General features: G+C 41.7%; 3 protein-coding genes across 5 annotated transcripts in view; 1 reads left to right on the forward strand and 2 right to left on the reverse strand.

Moving 5' to 3' along the window:
* LOC126565618 (profilin) overlaps window positions 1–25,820 on the reverse strand; it is a 460,520-nt gene that overhangs the window by 369,036 nt on the left and 65,664 nt on the right. The window lies entirely within an intron of this gene.
* LOC126563865 (serine/arginine repetitive matrix protein 2) overlaps window positions 1–25,820 on the forward strand; it is a 97,176-nt gene that overhangs the window by 39,287 nt on the left and 32,069 nt on the right. Inside the window, exons 4-6 of the mRNA XM_050220645.1 lie at window positions 9,569–9,758; window positions 14,748–14,940; window positions 19,150–19,757. Of these exons, the coding sequence (XP_050076602.1) occupies window positions 9,569–9,758; window positions 14,748–14,940; window positions 19,150–19,757 (991 nt within the window). The remainder of the gene's footprint in view (window positions 1–9,568; window positions 9,759–14,747; window positions 14,941–19,149; window positions 19,758–25,820) is intronic.
* LOC126565631 (uncharacterized) lies at window positions 16,232–16,862 on the reverse strand. The gene is made up of 3 exons (XM_050222827.1): window positions 16,679–16,862; window positions 16,345–16,598; window positions 16,232–16,273 (listed from the first exon to the last, which is right to left on the reverse strand). Exons 1-3 carry the CDS (start codon window positions 16,791–16,793, stop codon window positions 16,232–16,234), a joined length of 411 nt encoding a protein of 136 aa, XP_050078784.1. The 5' UTR covers window positions 16,794–16,862.

The raw sequence follows: 25,820 nt of genomic DNA on the forward strand, positions 1-25,820 counted from the left end.
ATTCGTTTGCATACGGAATGAAAAACGCAAACATCAGACACAGACGGACGGACCCGACGTTTCAGCTGAATCTACTCATTCACTTTGTACATACATGTCTGCTGCATAAATAGTGGCCATCGCATACGTTCTTATTCGACAGCTAACTTTCCCTTCGTACCTTCATGTTTTGATATGTTTGATGAAAGAACCCTTCTATCGTATACATTATGTAAAATGTGTTCTGTGATAGAAGTGGAAGTATCTCATTCGTAATTTTTACCTTCTCTTCGTGTGCCTGTTTGATGAACTAATGATTGAAATGTATATAAAATGTTTATATCTTGCATGAGTTTCATTCTTATATCACGTTCAACTTGAGTTTCAATCGATTTTTGGTCAAAAATCTTCATTAGTCATGAACCACCATGCGTCTCCATTTGGTAGAATTTTTTTTATTTATTTTATTTGTTTCACGAATTGTTACACAATTTATGATATTTAAGTCTTTCTATATCCATCAATCTTACAAAATTATTTCCGCTGAGTATGACATTTCTAAACCAACATCTTAAAGGTCACGATTTATGTAATTGAGACGACCGCGTTATTGTTTGCCTTTAGGGTTCATAGCTAAAGGTTTCACCGATTAGCTTCCGATTGAAATATTTTATTCTTTTTTTGCCTGTCATTGGTGAAACATGATTGGCATTCCTCTTCTAACCTTTCAGTAGATACATATCGAATGATCCTAAAAAAAGTGTCAGGCCGTACCTGCCGCTTGTTTTGTAGAAATATGATATTGACCTTCGTCAAAAATGTTGTAGATAAACATGAGGAGCATGATAACATAGCAGCATTTGTATAGTAAAAAATTATTTACACAACGTAACAGGCTATTATTGCCGTCAATAATTTCTTTTAAAATAAAACCAACAAGGTAGAATTAAAACGAGTAAGAGCAATTTAAAAAAGCCGTATAAAAGATTGATAAATCGTTATTTCTTTTTTAATCTACGGTCATTAATGTCAGTGACCTCAGACATCAGGTTCATTTTGAAACTATAAAACAGGACACAACAAACTAAACATACTCACACACAAAATTTGACCATCGCTTTAAACTGTTGACGAGAAAGTTTTAAATTTGATCACCATTTGCTTTGCAGCGCCCCGCTACAACAAAATGCAATTATCGTATATGGGTGGTGAAAGCTCGAAACAATTCTTACCACACCAACCACCAAACATACCTATCGTAGAATAAATAAAAATGGAGTAAAGAAAAAAGCCACCGACATGCCATCAGCTGGTGGAGAAAATAGATTCTAGTAGTTGCCCGTACACTCGCACACACAAACACAAAAAAAAAATCATACAACTTCCAGTAACTTTGTTTCTAACTACCTTAAATCGACACCCTCTAACACTTGCCACGGTCGACCATTCCCGGCACGATTGTACCGTGATGTTCACAATTGCACACGTACAAATACTCACAGCAATAGTGAAAGTTTTATTCAACCCGCAGCTTCCACTATTCAGGTAATCCTGATGGAACAATAAACTCGCGCATGTTTCCCGCGATGACGTTTGTCTCTTTGCTGGTCGGGTGGTGGTGGCCTAGGGTTTTTTTTCTCTTTCAATTAATAATTCTACAACAGTATGAGGCGGATTGGAGAATTGGTGTTGTTTTTAATTAAAACTTTTCCACAACACCGCTACATCTAGCTCGGATCTAGGTTTGTTAGCCATTTCTATTACAAACACAATTCCATCACGACATGTAGGAAGAAGTTTCTCCCATCAGGTGACAAACTACACGACAAATTGCTTAAAATGTGTTGGAATTGAATAATTCTAGTTGTTTGCGATCGCCAACACAAACTGCTTACGTTTTGTAAAAGCTCTCATACATAATATTTTTATGGATTTTATCATTATGCTGTATTTGAATAAGCAAAAAGATTATCGTACCATGTGCCAAATCAATATTGAAATGTAAAACCATGTTTCGTTCGCATCGTCAAATTTAATTGTATAATATTTCATTTCCTTATACCTATGTTTGGCCTAATCCAACACATTCTGACCGTGACCATTCGGCATATTATCCAAACGTCCTCTGCAGTTCATTTTCTGCTCGACCCCATTTTCATCCAATACACTCACATACCATCACTCAATCAATGCCAAAAACCAGTGCCAAAACCACGGCAACGGGAATCGAACGTTCGATGCGTTAGCCCAGTACCCACGACAAACGCCCAAACGCCAAAATCGAACGATCCCGTTACGGCAGGCGGACGTAGTGACCGGGGAACAAAGGCACATCAGTTCTCATAACCTATCAAGGCAGGAGTAGACGCAATGACGGTAAACCTCGCCCGGTGGACAGTGAACGCAGTCGACAGGATGACGATGACCACAGGATACCGTTCCATCATCATCGGTTGGTTAAATTGAAAATTGAGTTATTAGGTCATCTACCAGCGGTGGCCTCGCATTTGGCACAGTATCCGTCCAGGCACGTTGCGTGTTTGCACGTGGATAAACTGGCACACCACAACAACGGTCACGAATGAATGTGCCACTTGCTGCTGAGAACTTCCGGTCGATGGGTTTTGGTAGTGGAAGTGGCTATCATCGGCTACCAGTATTCTGATGAAATATTCCGGTCCTGCTAGTAGTACTTGGCCTACGAAGAAATTCATAGTAAAACCCCCGTAAGCCTATCTATACACGACGGCAGCAAGAGTCTCGATTCTTGTGTACCAGTTTCGTTACCATACCGATGGATTGGGATGCCTCGTTGCATACTGTATTTTTCCCGTAGATCTGAACGATCCTTGCACATTTCCCGAGAAATATTTCTAGCACATCCTGATAACCACAAAATTCGATTAAAATGAATCCCGACGAGTACTCGTGCACGCTTCTGATCTCACCGATGCTTCAGATATGCGATTGCATTCGCCGTCTGTTTTTTGTTTTCTTTGTTTGATGATTTATTTTAAGATCACACAAACAAGGTGAAGAGGATTGTATATTGACCAACAGTTTTGTTTGCTGTTGTCCCGTCCGTCTCTAGCTATTCAAGTGACATGCTGATTTTCTGTGACGTATTTCAAGTGACAGCTCGAATTGGTGTTGCGGTTTTTGTGGGAGTTGGCAAACAAATTTCCCGGGCAGCTGATTGAAATGGTAATTCTTTGAATTGTAAACAGAATTTATTTTAATCCTTAACCACAAGTGCTACAAGCCACAAAACCGATTAAAGGTTTAATACAAATTAAGTTTGACCGACACCGATGATGCTCTGTTTTATGATTAAAAAGTTTACTTACTCGCCTCGATCTGTAATTCAATTGAACGTACCAGTACACGTCTCTCTTCTATTCCGATACAAGCGTTTCTAGATTTGATCATGATCGAAAAATAATTAGATACAACTGGCGCTTTTCCGCGCAGCGTATGTTCCGTTCCACTTGGAACTCCAACCCCTTGGTACCGACAATTAACATAGTCTTTCTCGATTCTGCCGCAATGCCGTACTGCATCACATCCGTATGTGATGTATTTATTGACTGGCCTGCCAGTAGCCCTGGTTGCTTGTACCGGTGAGATGCAACATGCCGTAAATTGAATTTTTAGCACAACTAACCACCAACAAGCTAACCGCAACTTCGATCCGTTTCGCATCGAATCCGTGTGCTTGATTAAGCATGAAGAAAAACGGCATACGACACAGTTCGAAAGTTTCGCAAGGACTTCACCGTGGCTCACACAACCAACACCTGCATTGGTCTTTTTGCCTTGCATTTTAATATTTAATCACGCAAACTATCCGTACAACGACGTCGGTATTCTGTTCCGCCACCGACTAGCGATTCGTTGTTTTCCAACTGGGCCCAAAACCCGCTTTCTGGCAAAAAGCTTTGTGGCCCAAAACATTCGGTTCTGGGAGATGGTTTGTTAGCCGTGGGTAATACTGTCTTAAATAATTCAAAACAATCGTTCCACGAACGTTGCTGCACTGCCCTTAAAACCCAGATGGAGCTAGCAAATGTACGGTACATGGGCCACAACTATACCAACGGAACTTGTCTATCAAGTGCTCGTCTCGGGAGCGAACCCACGTGCGCGCTCAAAACTAACAAGGATGTATGGCATCCGCATCGTAATGGTTCACCGGAGTAAAGACGGTTCCGTTGAACTGAACCTCGGATTTATCTTGCAATCATGGAAGATTAATCACCGCCACCCACGCCCGCCTGATCACCCTCGCAACCGTTGGCTCCGATATACACACACAACTAATGGCAGTTTAATGCCTCGCAAGCTAATAATTTGCCTTCCAGGATGCTCAAATCGTTTCTCGATCGATCGGCAGGATAATGAAGGAAATCGTTGGTGCAATCGTTCTACGTACGATTATGGATGGTGGGGGAATGGCTAAAGTGGAAAATGGTTCAATTGATCAGATCAGCTCAGACTCATCAAATTGTGACGATCGGAAATGACTCCGAACCGGCTGTGACAGCTGACAGCCGATACCGAAACGATGAAACACGGTTCAATATTGAAACGATGCCTGTACAAATTCATACATTACTATGATTTCGGGGGTGAATAAACCTTATCCGCAGATGTACAGTGGAATGCAAAAGTGAAGAAGAATGGACAAAAATAGGATTTAAAAAAATCCTTTAGAAATTTTAGCTGTAAAATTGCATTTGCCCAAAACTTTAAATTTCTCATACTTTTGGATATTATTTTTAATTATAACAAAGCTTTAAAAATACAAAAAACATTTTTACGTTGAATACTGTGCTACTACATCGACCGTGTGATAGCCTTATCAAACCATAGAATCCAATATCCCCGATGGCAAACTAAGAGCTCAGCCAAATAGTGAAAAAAACCATGTCGCAACGGGATGAAAAAGAAAACCACACATTCGATCTCTTTCACTCTGCTCCACTTTTCTTACTCGTGGGCTGGAGAAGCAACCGGAACTGATTTGACTCGATATTGCTAGACGTACGGTGTACAACGCCGTAATCCAATGCTAATATCGAAGTCACGAGGACATCCGTCTGTCGTACATCGAGCCACCTGAACGTGCTCATACATAAGGCAATCGCGGCCTGATCCAGCCACGGTCTCATCCAGTCTCTATCCAATATATCCTTCCACGGCACTAGCGCTGAGGGTTGGGCGATGGGTGGCGAAAGAGGTGAAATCAGCGAAAATAGGCTGTCTGGTGCTTTAGGCTTCTAGCGTGTCGTCGTCGTCGTTGCTGCCGCCGCCGTCGTGTGGCGCGTATCAGCGCGTATGTCAGTATGTGTTCTTTAGCCGTCGGCTGACTTGACAGTTTCACCACCTTCGTTCTACCAGTGCCGCTCATGCAGATACATTAAATATTTGATTTACCCTGCCAACCGCTTGCGACGAACATTGTCACGATTGTGAACGGAGCTTTAGAAGCGTCACACACCCATGGAAAACGCCGATAGTAGATTCCAGATTCTCTATTCCATGGGAGAGTTGGTAAAAGTCGTATCGTGTACAATAAACACGAACGTTACTTTAATATATGAAATGATTTCATGTGAAAAACTAGTTGCAAAAAACATCTATTAAGTCTGCGAGGTTACGAAAGCTCTGGAAAGCTTCCTCCATTCCGGTCTAAGGATCGTGTTCCACCGCCACAAACAACTGCCAACACACATGTCACCCCGTGTAACATGGATACAAAACACGGATCCAATTTTCATTTCCGACCCATTCCATTGTGCAGCGGAAAAGCAACCCTTTCACCCACGTCGGTTGCAAATCAACAGTCACAGTCCTGGCACCGGGGACGCCCAGTGACGGTGCGCGTGGCTAGAAAGGGGCAACACAGCACACGAAAGAAATATCACCACCCAAAAGACTCTCTACCTCAGCTCCGGAGTTTTACAACCCTTCAACCTTCTCGCGCGTCACCATACGAATGGATTAAAAATGCAACCTTAATCCGAGTGCAACCACTCGAGGATAAAGTGCAGCAGCAGCTACGCGGCAGCAACAGTGTGCGCTCGAGCTGCCTTGGACCGGTTGTTGAACTTTTTCCACTTTTCCGGCTACCTTTCCCGTGCCGTGTTCTATCCGTTTCTTCACCGACTGCAGCGGTGTAGAGAAAGCACCGAAGCCTACCGAAGCCAACCCCAACCGGCAGCTCCGGGAAGGGTTTGGGATGAAAAATATGCACAGACACAATACCAAATCGCTTCCGTTTCCGTTTTATCCTCTCGCTCTCTTTCTCTCTCTCCCATCTTACCTACCCGGTTTCGTTTTCACTTTAATCCACTTTTGCCGCTGGAAAATGCGCACGGCCCAGTAAACGAGAATTCATCCCGATGGTTTCTAAAGGAAGGTGTAGAAGAGACTAGCGGAGAAACGTGGGTAGGCAAAATTCTTCGCCCGTTCTCGGTTAGTAGGAAAATAATATCACAAACCCGCTTTACCACGCTTTACCTCAAGTGCTTAATCCTTGGCGCTTTCTTTGAACGAAAGCCCTCGAGCGATACTAGCATTGGCCTTTTTTACGCCCCAGGAACAGTGTGGGGTGGCCGAATGGGACGAGATTATTAGCGAGTAGATCGATAATTGTGTTTGGTTTATCGGTGAGACTTCTTTGCTTTTCCGTTTGCCGGTCGCCAGTTGCTTTCGCTGGCTCGGATAAGTTTTCCTCGAACTGTGCCAACTTAGGCGCAAGGAACCGTACAGGGACTTAGTAGTGGACTCTTCTTCGTACAGTGTTGGTGCTGATTTATACGACTGGCAAAGTGCGCTGCAATCAAAAATAAATGCAAACTTTTTTACCATCCAGAACACTTTAAACCTGACAGGCGTTCGGATAAAGTTTTCGTTGCGTTTGATTGATTTGTTTTTCTATATTTAGTGAGTGTATGAGTGCGTGTGTGTTTTTTTTTATTATTTACGTTAAGTTTTCGAAACGAAAAGAAAGTGTTTGATTTATCAGTATTCAATAAATTGGATAAACCTTACTGTCGAAGCTAAACATTAATTTTAAAGAGAAAAAGTTTCGATCGATACCGTGTATCCCTCTCCAGATGGTGTTGTGTGTTAAAAATGGCTTGGAAATAAATTAGCCCATCAACTTCCCCGTTCCGTTTACGTCAGGTGAGATCAACTGTCGGTGTAGGATGAGCTTAATCTGTGGTTGATTGATTGGACAGGTTAAAGCGCGATCAATAGCGTCATTTAAAATCCATTAGATGAAGCGTGAGGATGATTTGTAAGCAATATTTCTTGGTGCAAAGACTAGTAGAGGTCTTTTAGCATTGATAAATTATTATTTTGTTTAAAAGAAAACTAAAAACATATAGTTAATATTAGTTTATAGTGTCTCTATTCTAAGAAAATATTATAGAAAATATTAGATGCAAAACTACAAATGTCTACTGGTGAAGAAAATAACTACTCAGATTTTCATTTTGTAAATGTTTTTCTTTTAACAAATATGCAACAAAATAATCGCATCATCCGTGCTGTGATAACATCCGATTACAACTCTTTCCTACACTGTCATCAGAACTGGATTACCTTTGGAAAAAGGAAACATTCGTGGGAAACTTTATCTCGACTCGATGCCAAAAACAGGAAGCTTCCTTCAGCAGAGACGACAAGCTTAGGCAAGAAGTTGCTCTCAACGGATTATTTTTTCTTCGTTTCGTTTGCATACCACGCACAAACTACCGAGATTCCGATTCCAAAAATCCGTTTGCAACCAATTTAACCTGTGCACAAACTCCATGCTTTTACTGTCGCAAAAAATCTCCTCCAACAAAAAAAAAACGAGCACTGACAACTTTGTTAAGGAAACTTTGATGGGACCTGTGATTCGACACGAAAACTCCTCTTTCATGAAGTGCATCTGTGCACACAAAAATTTGCTCCTGAGTGTGTGGTTTTTGTGCTACTGTCTTCAGCAGTATGCAACATCAGCAACCAACAGCGACATCGGTTGTTTCGAAGGTGGTTGTGAATCTTGTGTTTGTCGTTCATCCCGGTTTGAACACCACAAAAAAGATGTTAGTTGCGACAATTTCATTGTCATCAAATACTCGTACCTTTGGAGGGAGAAAGTGTTTGAAGTTTTGTTTGATGTGAAAACGAAACGACGGTGAAAGCGAAATCAGGATTGATGTGCGTGTCGATGAAGTGCACTTTTCTAAGCTAGCAAGTACTTTGGTGCTTTGTGGCAATGCAAAACTTCAAGATGTATGCTGCTGCTGCTGTACCATTTCAAGCTACCATTATTCGCTCAAATTGCAACCACACATTCGCTGGCTTGCAATTTTCCATACTTTAATGCCTTTAAGCCTCTTTACGAGGCGAAGGTAGTTTCACAGAATCCTATTACGATTGCGTCTTACGTGACGTCCGTATTGTGAAGGAAAGGCAACAAGTTTGCATAACACTTACATTCATAAATCACGTACCAGCTTTTAGTTTTTTCTCGACACTGCACTTCTACCGTAATAAAGTGTCAAACAGACTTCAGCTTCAATTTATATTCGTTTTTTTTTTTTTCAATTCAAAACCACACCGCGTCAGCATCCGTTATCGGTTGCTTTTAATCACTAAGGAAAATTGAGAAAGAAAATCCTTTCAACCCTGTGTTTATGTCTGCGCCACCACAGCGAAAAATACTCCCCCCGAGACCGATTTATGGTAAGCGCGGGAAGTGAATTGCACGAGCCAGATAACTCACACATACACACTCACCAAAGACACCCAACCGAACCATTTATCTTTCTCCATGTGCATTCGCTCCATTGCCGAAGGTCGGAAAAGTGCAATGTCGCGCCACGTGTCTGCACCATTTTCTAGACACACCACACCGCAAGCAGATTGTACTGTACGGGTCTGTGACCGGGTGCCGTCTCGGGCTCTGTCGGTTTCGCTTTCGCGTTTTTTTCGCGAACCAGACTAGAGTACCATCGACCAGACGACAAAGAAAATGAACAACCTTTGAAAGGAAAAACTTTTCCCACGATCTTTTCGCTCGCCATTGCGGACGCGGAAAATCGGAGGCAACACGGAAAAAGGAATTGCATAGTTGCACACCCGACCCGTCGTTGCAGTTGCATACTATAAGGGGGCAGATCGAGACGTTCTGATTTATCTGGCTCTAGGGTGACACGTACCCTTTATCTTCTTCTTTCCATGATTGTCGGAAGACTAAGTTATTATGTGTCTATCGTCTGACAGAAAGCAAGACAGTGATAGCTATATAAAGAGAGAGAGAGAGAGACAGATTGGATAGGTCCTACCAGTGCAGCTGCATTTTTGTTGCAAAAAAAACCACCGGATAGAACTTGCTGCAACCGTTTCCGGGTGCTGATGAAACACTTCTTTCATCACGAAAGCTAACGGAAGAAAATCCTAAAATAAACAACAAAAAAATGACTTCCACAATTCGATTACCAAAAGTCCTGTTCGCCATATCGCTGTTGTCGCCATTTTCTTTAACGCTTGTTTTTTTCTTGCTCTTTCGGTTCTTTTCCATTCTTAGAATTTCACCAAACACATCGCCCAAAAGGCGTCTTGCGGCAGAAAATGGTCAAACGGAGTGGCGGAGCAGAAATCAATCGATTCGCACCTCGGACGCGATCAGCATCGGCGACAGTGACACTTCCGGCGACAACAAACCGTCCTCGCACGACGAAACCATCATCACAAAAAGTCCAACACAAACAACACTGGTAAGTTTAAATTGGCGGAAGAGAGTAATGCCTTGTATTGTGATTCTTCATTATCAAAATTGGATTGTTTTACTTTAATTTTTTCTGATTTAAGAAAAATATTTGTGTTGTAAACTCTTAAAAGTATAGATCGATAATGCTGATTCCGCCAACATCTCTGTACATTCGTAAGAACTACTCCCCCAATTTCAATCATTCTGTCTACATTACACCAACTTATCTTATCGTGTAAGGGTTACGGTAAACCGTTCGTTCAATGTCCATAACCATATTTTAAAAATAAAAACCCAAAAATACCACGAAATCCTCAAAGTGTGCTGCTCTCTTCATCAAAAGGACAATTTTAGCCTACACCCAATGTAATTTATACTGCTAATCTCTAATCACCTGTTACACAGATAAAAAAGGATATTTAAAAATACTCATCACGTGTTGTTTTTTAACCGTTTACACGCTAATAGCAAATTTAGATACTCTCTCATAGTCATCTTATCCTAATGCGTGTCATGTTTCGGGTGGCGTATTAGCAAACGATACACAGTCCGAATCTTTTCTACTTTATTTCATCATACCTGAAACCGTCCTCACTGGTACGATTATCCTTTCAACCTGCTAAGCCAGCGTTGAGCTTACCTTCTGCCAACCGAGCCCAACCATATACGTCCTTGGAAATGGATTATCACCTCCATCTCTTGGTGTCGATTTTATTCCACCTGTTCGCTACCGAAAGTGTGAACCTTGTGTCACTTTCAATCAACTGCTTCAGCGGTCAGTTCAACCTTACAGTCTCAGGGCTTACCAGCAAATGTCCTCCAACAAAAAACGTTCGCAAAACTCACGAAAGCACTATACTATTTTCGGGATAAGCGAATGTTATTTACAAACAACTTTCACCTGTTTCGCTTCGTATGCGTTTGGCAGTGAAAGCAATCAGATGAATAGGTAGGGTAGCTCTGGTAAAAAACATATATATATCTGGCTTCTTATAGGAAGGGAAAAAGCCAACGCCGTACGTCAGCAGATTGATGTGGGGTCACGGTTTCATTTTTTTTTTTATTTAGTTCACTTCACTTCTCTTAACCTACAAGCACAAAACGGTTGTGGTGGTTTTTCTTCTATTCACCGATATCGAACAACACAGAGCACTCTTAATCCTTTCCCTTTTCGGTGTACAGAAATGGAGACGCCCGGTTGGCCACAAGTGTTGTGAATTATTGATATTCTTCTCGAGGCCTGAAACACGTTCCAATGCCGAATGATGAAGGCTTAGTCGTATCGGTGTGGCATGGTGATTCGGTCCACGGCACTGTATGGCCTTTCTTCGTACGGTGCGGTCTGACTGCTCGACCAATCGACTATTGACCTAGCCCTTGTACGGTGGGATGGCTTTCTTCATCGTCACTCGCAAATGGCATATCTATGTTGTATGGGGCTCTGAATAAATTATCTTTTTTTTTTCTCCTAGCTATATGGGCGCACTTTATTTCCATTTGCTCTAGATGGATTGGGCATGGAAATTACGTACGAGCTTAGCATTTGTCGCGTAATGAGAGAAATATCGTTGCACACATTAGATGGGTAATTGATGGAAGAATATGGCGAGAAAGGTGATCATTTGCGATTGAGCATTATTTAAGCTACACTCTATGAGATGTAATTTTTTCAAAGTATTCTTGAGTGGCGGGAGTATTTTTTTCAATTTTTTGTACTTTTTTTCCTAAAAGACGGCCAGGCCGTGTTGCTAATTATTTGTACTTATTATGTTTGCAAAATATTATCATATATCTTTCACCTTATCTTATTCTATCTTTTGCATGTAAAAAAGCATCAATCTTGTTAAAAAAGTCCTGAAAATCTTACAATTTCCTAAACAAAAAAATAGCTAGAAAACGATCTACAAGCGAAACGTGACAATCCCAAACGGCGACAAATATAATGTTTCTCTGAATGATTCTAATAAATTTGAGTAAATTTAAAATTGCACCCTGCTCGTACCACAATTTTGCTGTGTTTGCTCAAAAACTAGCTCCATGGTTCATGAGCTGCTTTTTGCCCCAAGCAGCCCCAAGGTTTTTTTTCCAATTCGCCATTCATCCACTCGCCCAACCAAAGCTGCTTCCTAGACCCGTAGAAGGAAAAGATAGTTTAGCTTAAGTGCCATCAACAAAACCATCGTCATGTTACGGGCCACTGTTTAGTGAAACATTTGATATTCTCTCGCAAACATAAACGGGATGAAACGCAACTACACAAGTCGCAAGGAATGGCAAATAGTTTGCTACTTCCCATCCTATCTCCATCCTAAAGCAACGGGCAAGCAAAGATATGGCGATTTCGAGGGAATGTCGTTGCGTTTATTCTTCTCTTCTTTGGTTGTCCCTCCGCACAAGTACGAACTTCCGGAAGATATGGTCCTTCCGTCCATAACTTCTTACTTTTTTCTTGCTTCCCTTTTCTAGACCAGCATACCCTACACAGTGATGTCTAACTGTGCTGGAGGTTGTATGTTTCATCTATTCAGTATATCGCTATCTGAGCAGCAGGGAGCACCACAAACAATGGAGGGAGTGAGAGACGATGAAAACGATGCAGACGGAAGCATAAATCACATAAAAATGTAATTTCTTCCAGCGAAATCCTGCTCGTTTTTGGGTGGACCGCCACCGAACCAAAACACACCATGAAGGCAAAAATCTGGTCGTAATCGGCAATAGCACCGATGAAGAGACGCTTCGACAAGGAAGCGAAATGTTAAATAAATTTCGTGCCTTCCTAGGGAGGACACAATGCCCCCACCAAATGCGTCTAGCGCGTCAAATGAAACGGATGAAACAAATGATAGTTACCAAGATTTTATGCCACAGACAAAATTCTTTCAATAAACATTTGCTTAGTTTTTCGTTGATAAGAACCAGCACACCAGCAGAAGGTTTTCCCGCAATCAGCCTCACCAAAGAAAGGAAAAAAACATCGAAAGCCATATTCACAGAGGACGATTTCTGTTTACTTTCTTCATTCTAGCGTGCTAATAAATGGAGGCAAAAATCTGATGCGCTTTTATATGCCACGTGCAGCAGAGGGAAATGGCAGAAGGGAACCTGTTTTTTGAGATGGATATCAACCCTATTATCGAGTAATAAGGGACTGTCTTTTGCGTTCTCGTTTCTTTTCTTCTTGTAGCAAGCAAAATAAAGGCTAGATTCGATTTCGATGTTGGCAATATTCTTTCGGTAACATCTCTCTACCTACATCCGAGGTATTATTTATCGTCGCTTATTCCCATTTCGGAAGCTTTTTTCACAAGAAAATGAATTCGCAGGAAATGCTGATCCTTTTCCCTGTGATGTATCCAAATAGTTTTGCAATCCTTCAACCACTGCAAACAGACAAATCCCCAGTGCTATTCGATCGTTCGTTGGCAGAACGGATGCAAATATGTTTTAAAATCGTTTCTTTTCCATTTATTTGCTGCTCGGTGCTACAGCTACCGTCAACGGCAGGAGATTGATCCATTTTACGCGATTAAGCTTCATCGAAGCATTGGGGCTTTGATTACATTGATTGAATAGTGAAAAATGCTCGATAATCGTGAGATAGTCAGCTGGGTTTTAGTAACAGTTTACAAGAAGACATAATCAAACACAGCAGTATTTCCGTTTCATGCTTCTTGAAAACGTAAGAAAAAAAATTCAAAGGGAAAAGGATATGTTGAAATCTCACTTGAAATTTATTGATAACACATTTAAAGGAAGAAATGTTTTAATTTTTTGAGGATTTTCGTTTAAAATATATAAACACGGGACGGGATTTTGCGTCTATTGTACCTCACATTCCCACTGTGTTATAGTTTCAAGTTTTCCTGTTCAAATTTGCAAACTATATATATTCACTATTTAAGGAACTACGTAAACTAAGGAACGCCGCATGAGGCACGAGTCTGTCAAAAATGTTGATACAAGTGTAAATTTTTTACTTCTATGGAAAGTATGTAAATTTGAGTCGTACTTGTAGTCATTACAATTGTATTTAATAGAAATGGTTCCATTATCAAAGTGATGAATAATCTAAATTTACACATTGTGATATCTTCACAAAAATTTCACACGGTAGGACCGGCGTTCAAATTCTATCCGTACCGTTTCTCCGTGGTGATGTCTGTCCATCCAACTACGTGGTATCAATAAATCTAGTAAGCCATTCGATGGCCGGCGTGAGCTATAAGTTCGTTAAGCCAAGAAGAAGAAGAAAAATTTTCAAAATGGGTTCGCTTGATTATATTAATATTTTACTAAGCTTTGCTGTTTGTATTACTATATTATTTAGGATGGCAAATGTAGTATTTGACTCAAAAGCTATACTTTTGCAGTTTGTTTTAAAGAAAACAGGATATTTCCTAGGAAGGCATCCAAAGTGCTCACTGAAACTTATAATTTTTACGTTTAAGAGTGTCTACCAGGGCAAAAACGAACCAAAAAAAATATGAATAGGATGTTAAAAAAGTCATTTGCACAAAAGAAAAATGCGTTGAATGTTTACAACTTACCTGTAAAAACCTGTAAGCCAGAGAGAGAAGTTTAACCTTCATACATCAAGCTAACAAAGTGTTTAACTAATAAAAACTATATAACAAACAACAACATGTAGAAGAGTATGAAAATTTGTCGAAATTGGACAAATTGCAAGGATCATTGCAGCTCATAAAATTAGAAAACTTTATCGCTATCCTATTTGGCGAACCCGAAAGAAATTAAGTAAAAACATAAATTAACATCAGGGTGTAACCAAAACAAAATATCTCCTATGCTATAGTTTTATCCATTATTGTTTTTTATATTTAAACTTATTCTGTGCAAACCTTTTTCGTATTTTATTACTTGACTTATTCTTTACATAGATTGCTCTATCTTTATTCATCTAATAATAGCATAAAAATGTTTGCAAATTTTTAAATCGCACCGCATCTCTTTGCTTTCTCTTACTCGTACACAGCCAAAGACGCGTCCACCAAATGCAATGCCCCAGCGATACGCAAGTCTTCCATGTTCGAGTCCACCCAAGCTGCAGGATTTCTCCGGTTCAAACGATACTGCTGGCGGCAGTCTCGACGGTGGCCGGAACAAGCTCGGTATCGGTATCAGCGCCGTGCACGATGCGGTACTACGGGGGATGGCCCGATTGCCCGGTAAGTTACTCTTACTATAAATGTCGCATTTATAATCGTTAGAAGTGAAGTATGAAAAATAGCTAGCATTTTTCTCCAAAGTTGTACAACATTATTCCTCTCAGTGTGTTACGCAAATATTTTTACTGTTTCTCAAGGCTCATTTTACTTAGCGAAACATCAAATGAATCCATTCTTCTTAATAACATTTTCGCCTTAATTAGCGCAATTATGAATACTTCCGTTAATAACCGCCGGTTAAAAATCCCTCGAAACCAAGGCAATATGCACCATTGCAACGTTTCCCGCACTTAATAGCGTTTGTGGTGAAAAATTAAATTTTCATATCAGTAACCGAACAACCGTATGCACCGTAAGCCGTTGTATAGTTGTGCCGGGTGTTATATGTGTGTGTATATTTTTTTGCTACACTCGTACCGATTAAGCCGTTCCGACCCGTAGATCAGCCACACTATATTCCCCCAGGTGAGTGGAGAAAACAGTTGCTCGGGACGGTTGTTGCGTTCTAGAAATTGCTTTCGAGTGAAAAACTGAAGCAAGAAAAAAAAAAGCTCCAGAATTGCGGAACATGTTTATTTTTGTGTTTTTACTTCACACGAAGCTTTACCCTGGCACGCTATAGACCGGGAACCGGGCTTAAGTTTGCTAGTTTAACCGGTAAGTTCCCGGGAGGTGTACGAGGTGGATTGACATTTGCCTCAACTCTCCACGGTGCACTTTCACGGAAGGATAAAATTATGTGCACCACGGGACAGTGGTAAAGCAGCATAACGAACGGGAAACGTTGGGAAAGTAGGCACCGGTCGGAGGAGAAACAAATAATCGATGGGAAACTAGCCGGTAGATGCATGGGCCTGAGCGCGGCAACAAAGATTAATGAGATTCTCTACAGGCACGCAGCTGGCTTGACGCTAATGGTGTGTGAGTTGTTGTCGTCATTATCTTAAGCTTCTTAGTACGAGCTTCAACTTTAGATACGAAGGATTCTTTTGTATCTAGGATATAATTGGAGCATTTTGCAGTAAAGATAATTTTAAAGATAAATTTATATCACTTGTTACGAAAACAACAAGTGTCAGACTTGAACAGAATTCAAATGATCTGGATTCACAGCAATTCGTAGCTGATTTCACACTCATCACATTACAAGAAGCCGACCATTTGATGATAACCTTTAGACACGAGTTCTCGCTCGCTCACTCCCTGCGTAGTCAGATGAGCACAATTATTGGTAAAGTAAATTGAATTAAAACGTTTTATTTATTCACTTTCAACCATAACCTTACCACCCTCAATATTTCTTAGGAGGTTCAAAATTGTATTTTCTCGTAGTCTGAAAACAAGCAAAGTATTCAATTAATTTTAGTATTTTAGAGCAGCCACACGCATTACGCAGTTACTTACCGGTGGAAGATTCTTTTCCACCCTTTCGAAATGGTAGTAATACTCCTCGAGCAAACGCTTCTGTTCGTTCTCATTAGGACCAATCCGGAATTTATGTACACCGGACGAATACTGCAAAGTTCCCACCTTGTCCGGCGGCGATGAGTAAATCTTTGCTACTGCCTCATATGGGAACTCTGTCGTAGTGCTGCTGGTACTACTGCCACTACTGCTGCTACTGGTCGTTGTGATCAGGGTGGCCACTTGATCAATCTCTACAACGGTACGATACAAACGAATCACATCCAATCGGTCATAAGTGTGCGCGACCACCACTAGCTAACGCCCTTCCTACCGTTACTAATTTCGTCCTGCTGGGGCAAAGGACTGCCTAGGGTAGCACCAATTAAAAGTATACCAATCAACCCGACTGGAAAATATTTCCCACTTTCACAAATGCTTCCTACCATTGTTGTAGCGAAGAAGTGAAGCTATAAAATGAACCAACTTGCCAGTGTAACGATCGATACGGCACTGCCCATGTTTGTACGGACAGAATCAACGACGCTCAACGTTGTCGGTGGCTGTAGCTCAGGGGATTGTTGTCTGTTTTACTATTTTCTATCCCTCCCGGGGAATCCTCTCTTGCGGCACTTCGGGTATTCCCTGGGTGATAAGATGAAGCGAACAAAATCATCGTTTAATCATCCATTTGATTCGCAATTGCTGGCGCGCACTGATTGAACTGTTTGTTTCTTTTCTCTGTTTTGTGCGCTGGCTGTATACTGGCTAGAAAAACATTAATCAAATGGCTGGTTACTTCTTGCAAGGTGCATTTACTATAGTTCAAAGTGGTTTTCTTTGGATGGCTAATTTATTACTGAATCATTTGCCTGTTTCTTTCTTGTATTCGTCTTATGACGACGGAGTCCTTTTCCTTTGTAACAGGACTTGTTGAAACTTGGGTTTAAAGCTGCACCCGATCTTTATTCGATCCAAAGCAACTTAATAAAGCGCGGAACTAAAAAGATAACGTTCTCTTACTATTCATATTCTTACTACGCAAAAACCCTTTTTAAACATGGGCTCCGTCAGAGATCCACGACGTCTTGCGATAAGAATCACTTCGTAGATAAAGAAAAGATACCGGCCTCTTGAGACAGCTATGGCACTAATAATCCGACTATAAGCTTGGATTGTAAAGCTGAAATTTAAGCTCAAAAGTCTTCGTTATTCATCCAAGTATTTGATTCATCCTGAAATCGCAATCTTGGTATAGGCAATCGTGCTTCAAATCTGCCCTGTTAAAAAAAGTTCTAATTTGGCCTGAACTTATACTTATTTCTATAATGTTACCTTAAATTAAGATTTGCTCCTTAATATTATTTATGTTTGGTTATGTGTATGGAACATTCGTATTTAATACCGTTTTTAATCACATCTCGAATAGCATGCCGACAGTCTCTTCTCAAGACTCGCTACTCATCCAGCTATAGGTAAACTAAATCACGGAAGCTAGTATTTGTACACCAAGGCCTCTGCAGGTTGTTAAAGAATTACATCACTTCGGACAGAAATGATTTCGATGAGTTATATCCTGTTTTTCCTGTCTCCTGGTACTCAAATGTATATGAATGAGTATATGAATCATCATTAGCTGTATTGTTGGGGAATCCAATGATGAACACTGAATAATTTATAGTTTGTTAAGGAACATCTGACGTGAAAATCATAAATAATATAAAATAAAACACCCTTTTAAATCGGCTATCAAAGCTAATACAGAAACCCTAGCACATTATCAATACTTTAAAAATGCAATACAATGGCAACGTTATAGAACCCCCGCGTTAATTTAATAGCTTGCAATAATCAAAGACGTGACAGCTGTTGCATGTAAAACACACCTGTCACACAGTGTAGCATTGTAAACGCCTGCGAAACAGGTCAACATAAACACGTAACCCGTACTAAAACACCAGGCGGAAATGCATTTATGGATTCTAATGTAAGGCCACTCTGTCCAATGATTTATATGACTCAAACGACCTTAAAGCTGGGACGGCCCTTGCTGCTGCACCGCAACCCAAAGTGTTTGCCTAGACTTGATGTCCTTATCCTGTTTATTCTGTTCTCGCTTTTATGACACTCAAGCTCCTAACCAATTGTAAATCCTTTCTCAGTGTGTTGGTGAATGCAACACACAAACTCACAATCTCAAACTCCCTTCCCTTCGACCTGATTGGGCGCGTCTATGCTGATTTACTGGCTGCTAATAAAGTTTTACGATGAGCATGATCGCACGGTGGTTGGAAATCAAAGAAGCATTTATGCGTCGCCACACGCGGCACGATGATGTTAAAACCCTCCTATGTGATATTTGACACCCTGGAGAAACCTTTTCAATTCGAAATAGGCCAACAGAAGAGGAAAAGAGATCACGACACGACTGTTTGAGGGCTTTAGAGTGATAAGGGTGTAAGCATGATTAATGCGTTCGGAAAGAACTGAGCTATTGTCGGTTTGGTGCCTCTTACATCAAACTTACAAACACCAAATCCATGAAGCTAGCAAATGAAGATTTTGTTTGGTAGTTGGAAAAGAATCAATTTTGTGGAAATTCTATCCGTTTAAGGAAACGAGCATTGATAAGTTTTCTCTTTGAGCATCAAAAATGGCTTGATTTATTGCGGTTACTCTGCAGCGATGAACTTCATTGTTATCTTGCTTCGTCTTGCACCCCATTTCATGTTTTATCAGTTTTCATTCAATCGATAAGACAGATTTGCATGTTTTAATAGAACATTATAAATTTCTCTATTGCAGAACCAATCCTCAACGAGCATCCGGTAACAATCTACCCTGGTCGAGCATCACCAACGCGCCGAATGCCTCCACGCACCCTATCCGGCTCGATAGAACGACACCGGTTTCCCACGTCAGACAACTCCACCTCCACATCGCAGGAAAACTCCTCGCCGGAAAACAACGAGTCTGAGTACAACGAATCGTCCCTATCGCCTACCCACGGGCACCTGCAACCACTGCAAGGTGGTGTACCAGTCACCTCACTGTTGAGCCGAATATTTCACCAAAATGCTCCACCACCATCCTCCTCCTCGCACCATCTACACCATTGTGCAGCGCGTGGCCATCGTATAACGCCAGTGACCGGTACCATTCCGAGCATACCGTCGCGAACGTCCGGACGACCGGACAGTGACGATGAACGATTTTCCGACGACTCGTTGGAAGAATCCTCACTACCACCACCGCCCGGGCCACCAACCGTACCTCCGCCTCCGTCTCTTTCCGCACCGGTCACCCCTTCGAAGCGGCACAGCATCGCCTGGGAGGTGAATTTGGACGATCCGGCCAGCTTCGGTGATCCACTCATCACCACGCCCAAAAGCTCTACTGCGGTTAGCTCGAAGGTAAGAGGCATCCTTCTTTAAACCGTCCTTTAACTGGTAGCTGTTACCTCTTGTTTAAGGGGCCAACAACAATTATTACTTTTTAGCATCGTAAACAAGCAAGCAAAGAAAAAAACAGGCACGACCCATTTTGAGCCATCGATATTGCGCTTCACGTAGACCCTTTCCATCTGCAAGTTAATGAGGCGTGTTAACGGAACCGATTTCGATAATCTACATGCTAAACCCGTTTTAGCAAGAACCTCTTTTTTTGCTTTGCTTGTAGCTCTTTTTATTGGTGGAGAGAATGCTCGGGTGCTTTGCCTAGGGAAAGTATCCTTACGGAAAGGATTATGGCGATATGAAAGAACACGATTTTTGTACGTGCCAGCCGCCGGCAGCACGCTGTTGCGTTTTACTGTTGCGTGTCGATTTTTACAACCACCCAAAAATAAGGAGGAAAAAAATAAAACCTGCTCGACCTCGCCTCTGATCATAATTATCGTGATTCTTTTGTTTCCTGCCTGTAAATTCGTGTGTACGCTCCTATTAACCCTCTTTGTCTGTCCAACATCGATCATCCGACAGTGAAACTAGCAAATTTTCCTACATCTTTCCCATCATGACCTTCAACAACAACACGGAAAAACCCTCCCAGGCACGTGCTGTTTATCAAAAACTGGCAATTTCAATTACGAAAAGTATCCCATGTCTCATAAGAACCCTACCATATATACATCCCTGTGGGCCTATTTTCCATAGCTCTCATGTGTCGTTTTTAACAAGCGCACCGAAAATGACCGACCACAAAAAATGGTGGGAGCTTTTGCGAAGATGAAGAGCACCAAACTACTCCAAACGGCTCGGCACACACTATAAACACGCGCATCAAATGCCCTTCACTTTCATGCGTTTGCTTCGTGCTAAGGATCCATTTTTCCTTTCAGCCAGCATCACACTGAGTCACAGTTATCACACTTTTCATCTCTATTTATAAAACGACGGGATGTGAAATATGAGACCCACGTTTCATCTCTCTCGCGTGTCTTTCGTCCGGGATGGGGCGGAGACAGGAGAAAAAAAAAACACGCTCAACGACCTCTCCAAAAAGGATGGCCTCACGCTCTTTTGTAACTTTTTTGCCCAAGCTTTCCCCAAACCCCCTTGTTGGCCGTTTCCCATATTCCGATCGCCATACTTTGCGAAGGTGCTGCTTTATTGGCAAGTTGGCGTAAATTTATGTTCCGCACCAGAGAAGAATGCCTAATCGGTATATGGGTGTGTGTGTGTGTGGTGGTAGACCGGTAGCGAAAAGTGGTCACAAATTGGATTGGAATTGTTTGAGTAGCATAGGAGCATAGGACTAAACTTACTTTCCGCTCAATACGATCGGTACGTTCTGATTATGACCTGTACGCGCGGTATCATTGCTTTTATTGCTGTTTTAGAGTTATTGCTACTTTCAGGCGCTTTGGTTTTTTTGTTTTTGCCTGTCCGAAGCACAAAAGGTCTTCGCGCGAAATGTGTCCAATTCGAGTGGGTCAACTGCTTCGACTGTCTAACTTGGGGCCCATTTACTTAATTGTATCCACTTCAAATTGGACATTGTGTTTTCGGCATAAATTTTCTTACCCGTTTTGCGTTTAAGAAGCTGTGTGTGTGTGACCTTCGTTCCGTTTGCTTGTAAGCATAAGGACACGCAGTGCAAGATGCTTTTTTATTTGTTTTTGCGATTGATGCCCCCCCCCCCCCCCGAATTGTGTCCGAGTATGTCCACGTTTTGACAAAGGTTCGCACAAACCAGATCGGCATAAATAAATATTTAAGTGGACACGAAAAATTCGTTGATGGAGGCGCCTGGTGATGTGGGTTTTTCAAATGACATATGGAGCGTCTTGTTCGCTATCACTAAGAAAATGAGGCATCGTACATCTTGTGCCCAAAATGCTTATCTAAAATTGCATTCAATCTAGTGACTATAAATCAAGGCTTTTAAGCATTTATACTTGAACCGGTTATGCAAAGGAATGTTCGCGCTATTAACTCTTGCGTTACTAATAGCGCATCCGAAACATTCCTTCGGGACACAATATGCCGGAAATGGCACATGCAATGAACATGCAACAATGCTTATCGAACCGTGTCGATGTACTTTTCGCGCCCTATCACCAAACAATGAAGTGTCTCTCGCAAACCGACATCCTTTTTCGCTCGTTAGTTGGCTGCTCATAATTCATTTGCATATTGCCACGAAACCGTCCCCAGGCACAGTTGCCGTGCACACTTTTCCGCTGCCTCTCGAGAGACACAACACCTTTCACGTTCTAGGTTCAAGAAGTGTGCAGTAGTTGCTGCAGCACAAAAAAAAACGAGGAGAATCCATTAATCCTTGCGATCCCGGAGTGTGTCAGTGCAGACGGTAGCAATCTGTAGCCGCTCGGTATAAGGTGTTTGGCCGAAAACCGGCCTCGTTTGGCCTACTTTTGTGTCGTTCACCTGTGTGTGGTTGTATACGCTAAAAACCACTCGACCGAGTTCTCCACAGGGAGGAACTCCAATAGGCCTTATGTCTGTTTTTCCTTTCTTTCGCGATTGCACAGCGGAATAGTCGACCCGCAAAAAAAAACTATTCCGTGGCGAGCGTTTTTTTTCTCTCTCTGCCTCTCTGGTGGACAGTCGATTTCCGGCCTACCGTCTTTCACCAATATTTAACTATGTTTTATTTCTCCCTTCATTTTTTTGGTTTTTTGTTCTCGTCGCAAGGATATGTGTGCCAATGCAAAACAAAACCTTGGACAGCTTCCGGTACGTCTACTATCGCTGATTTTGTATCTCTGCCTCTCGAGTACGGCCCTGTTTCGTGTAGTACGTCTCAATACCATCATACCAGGGTGGAAGTGCACTATGGGCAATTATATAAAAAAATGTTTGAGACTCTTTTTTAGAATATTAAAAAAAAATAATTTACATTGTTTCTTTCTACATTCAATAGTGTTTCACTTTTCAATAAACAATGCAAATAGCAACCCACCACTAACCTAAATACTGATACCGGATTATATTTTTTCCTACCTCATTGGAATGCATTGTCACGAATCCGTTGCTGTACTCCAGAGTGGTGTCCTATTTATACTGTTTTTTTTTCTCCTTGCTGCATCTCGTAAGCCCTAAACCTCCGAATAAACAAAAAACAACTTTATACATCCGCATCAACACCGCAGTCTGCACGCAGCAGCAGCTTATCGAACCGTACGGCAAAATGTTGTATAGAACAACGCCAGTTTGCACCTGCCTGGAGGCGATAAGGTGACACTGTCAAGTCGTCGCATTCGTTACGTTTGTTCGGCATTATTAGATGCTGCTGTTCTTGTAGGGACAGGGATGAAACCCACCCTTACCTTATGCGTTTGTGTGTATTTCCCTATGCACTCGAGATAGATGGCACCACCATTTCGAGAGCTTTTATTTGCCTTTTAACACCTTCACTTCAAGGTGTGAAGTGTTTGGGGGCGCTTTCTCCATTATGATAGCCTATTTGCTGATTACTGTAGCGCGAACTGGGCGAGAAATGTTGCTTTAGGGATTAGTTCTTTTAAAACCAACATAATATGAGTGGTTATTAAGAGCTAGTTTCATGTTTTTGCATCGTGAAGCAATATTAGAAGAGATATTATTTTTTCGTACTTTGCTAATATTCGGTTGTTTATAATCCGCACACGGTAACCACGAAAAATGCATATTTGTATTCCATGTGCAAGTTGTGACTCCTTACCAGACACGGAACTTATCGAAAGGCAATGAACAGCCACTTTCCTCCCATTACCGCAACTCCTTCCTCAAAAGAAGCGTTCGAGTTTGGCCAGGATCTGGCCGAAAACTTTGCACAACATTCCTTTGTTGTCTGCTGCCAAATGCAAATTCCACTCGCACCGTTACCAGATATTCGAATGATAATGCAGCCGCCATCGCTTTCCATTGCTCCTTCCCAAATTCGAATTCACTTCGTAAAGCGGAGCCTGCCGCCGACATGAAACGTAAAACCGAGCGGTTTTCCAGTGTGCCAGTATTAATTACCCACCCAACCAACTGCACCACACGAAGATAATGCACTTTTGGTTGTTTCGCCTTCGGGGAAGGCACAACCCATTTGGCCATAAGGCAGTGAGTTTATCTTGCACAGTGCCAGACAGGACTTCACCGCCACCACCACCACAACCAACTACCACAGCGCGAAGAATACCACCTAGTAGTTGCAAAATTAAAGCGAAAGAATATTTAAATGCATTTTCAAAAGCATCCCAAACAAAAGAGCATCACTTTGGAGGGCTAGAGAAAGCGAGGAAATAAATTTCAGAGCATGTTTGGAAGAGAGAGTAAGATCGAAGAATTGTTGCATTTAACAGCAATTAAAAGCATACAGGGTGGTTTAGAGAAGGTGAGGCCAGTTGCATAGCTTTTCCCTCCGTGCACGATGATGTCGGTGCATTGTTTGCATTTCATCTCATGTTCGGGAAACTATTCACCGAAACGATTCATTTTTGAGTTAAAAGTTTAATTAAAAGCCACCGGCAGCTTGCAACACTTCATTGTGTTCAAACATTCACAACGCTCTACTGGTTAAGCCAAAAGTTTAGAAATCTTTCACTGACAATGCGTGTGTGTGTTTCAACAGTTTTGTGAATCACTCTCCTTTCAGCTGAATGCATTTTCATAATGCAGCTACAATCTGTTGCTTCGAAGCTACTTCACTTCGCTGTTGCATTTTCCACCGTCGAGCATCTAGCCTCGGCAATAGGTCAAACTAATTTGCACAGATGGATGTTTCCGTTGAAATTTATCCCATCGCGTACCAGAAACTGCTCTTTACTGGTACAAAACATCACGACTATTTCCATTTTGCACTGTTATACTTGCACTTGTCAAGCAGGATGTTCGAGGAGGTGAATTACGCTGCCAGCGCTTGCCCTCGAGTAGAGAAACTCGAGGCACGATCGAGTGACAGCTTCATTCGTTATTTAGCACATCAATGTCAGCATTAATATTGCAAAGTTTTCGCTCGCAAGCCGATGGCCAAGGGAAAACGGATGTTTGTTTGCCGTCATTTTATTTTTTTGGACAACTTTCGTTGAAACTTTTCCGTGCTTTCTTGATGTCCTGGGGATGGTACTGTACATTTATTTGCGATACGATCGGTGGTAGAACGTTCTTCCCGCTTATCGCTGTTTGCTGTTGACACAATTATCTCTTTGGCTCCTCGGTTTGCATATTTTGCGACCACTGCTCGGGTCATGCAGTTAGTTTAGTGAGTACACTTTTGCTTGCTTCAAATGGTAAATAGAGTCCCGAAAACAACTTAACAATATTTTATTATATTTTCAACTAAAATGAATCTACTAGAACGCTAAGAGCAGTGGTCTTCTCAAACCCTTTTAACAAAACCACGAATATCCTAACTGCTCCACTTAACCGATTTAGATTACCTGGTTGAAATGTGGTTGACAGTTGGAAAAGGCACCGACTATTTCGCCGTCCTTTATGTGCCACACACGTTAGCGAAAGTCTAAAAGGGCCTTTTCCACCCGAACTCGGTCTTCTGCATTGTGAAGAGCGTGTGTGTCCACTGGGACAGTCCCAAAGTCTTGGAGCGCTACCACATACCAACCACACTTGCACATGTAAGACCGGCGATGACACTTCACATACGCTTGACACGTGACCTCAAATGTTCCTGTGCCTCAGGAACGGTCCGAGAGATCATTAGCTTCATTTGTCAATGTCCCGAACTCACCGGACTGCCCCTGTGAACGTGGATGAGCGTCTAATGTACTGACGGGCACTGTAAAGATCACCACACACTAGAGACAGCCCAACCCATAAGGTAATGGTGAGAAAAACATAAAGGTCATACTCACACACACTCATACAAAGGTAACACGTGCTTTTCCATGGAATCCAAACCATCAGTTTTCAACATTCGGATTACGTCCTTCCGGATTGGTTTTCTAGCTGGAAGGTGTTTCTCGGGAGTGTTTTCCTTCGTTTCACATATTTCGGGTCAAATTTTCTATTCCACTGCAACTAGCA

The sequence above is a fragment of the Anopheles maculipalpis genome, chromosome 3RL (genome assembly GCF_943734695.1).
Source record: "Anopheles maculipalpis chromosome 3RL, idAnoMacuDA_375_x, whole genome shotgun sequence".
NCBI lineage: Eukaryota > Metazoa > Arthropoda > Insecta > Diptera > Culicidae > Anopheles > Anopheles maculipalpis.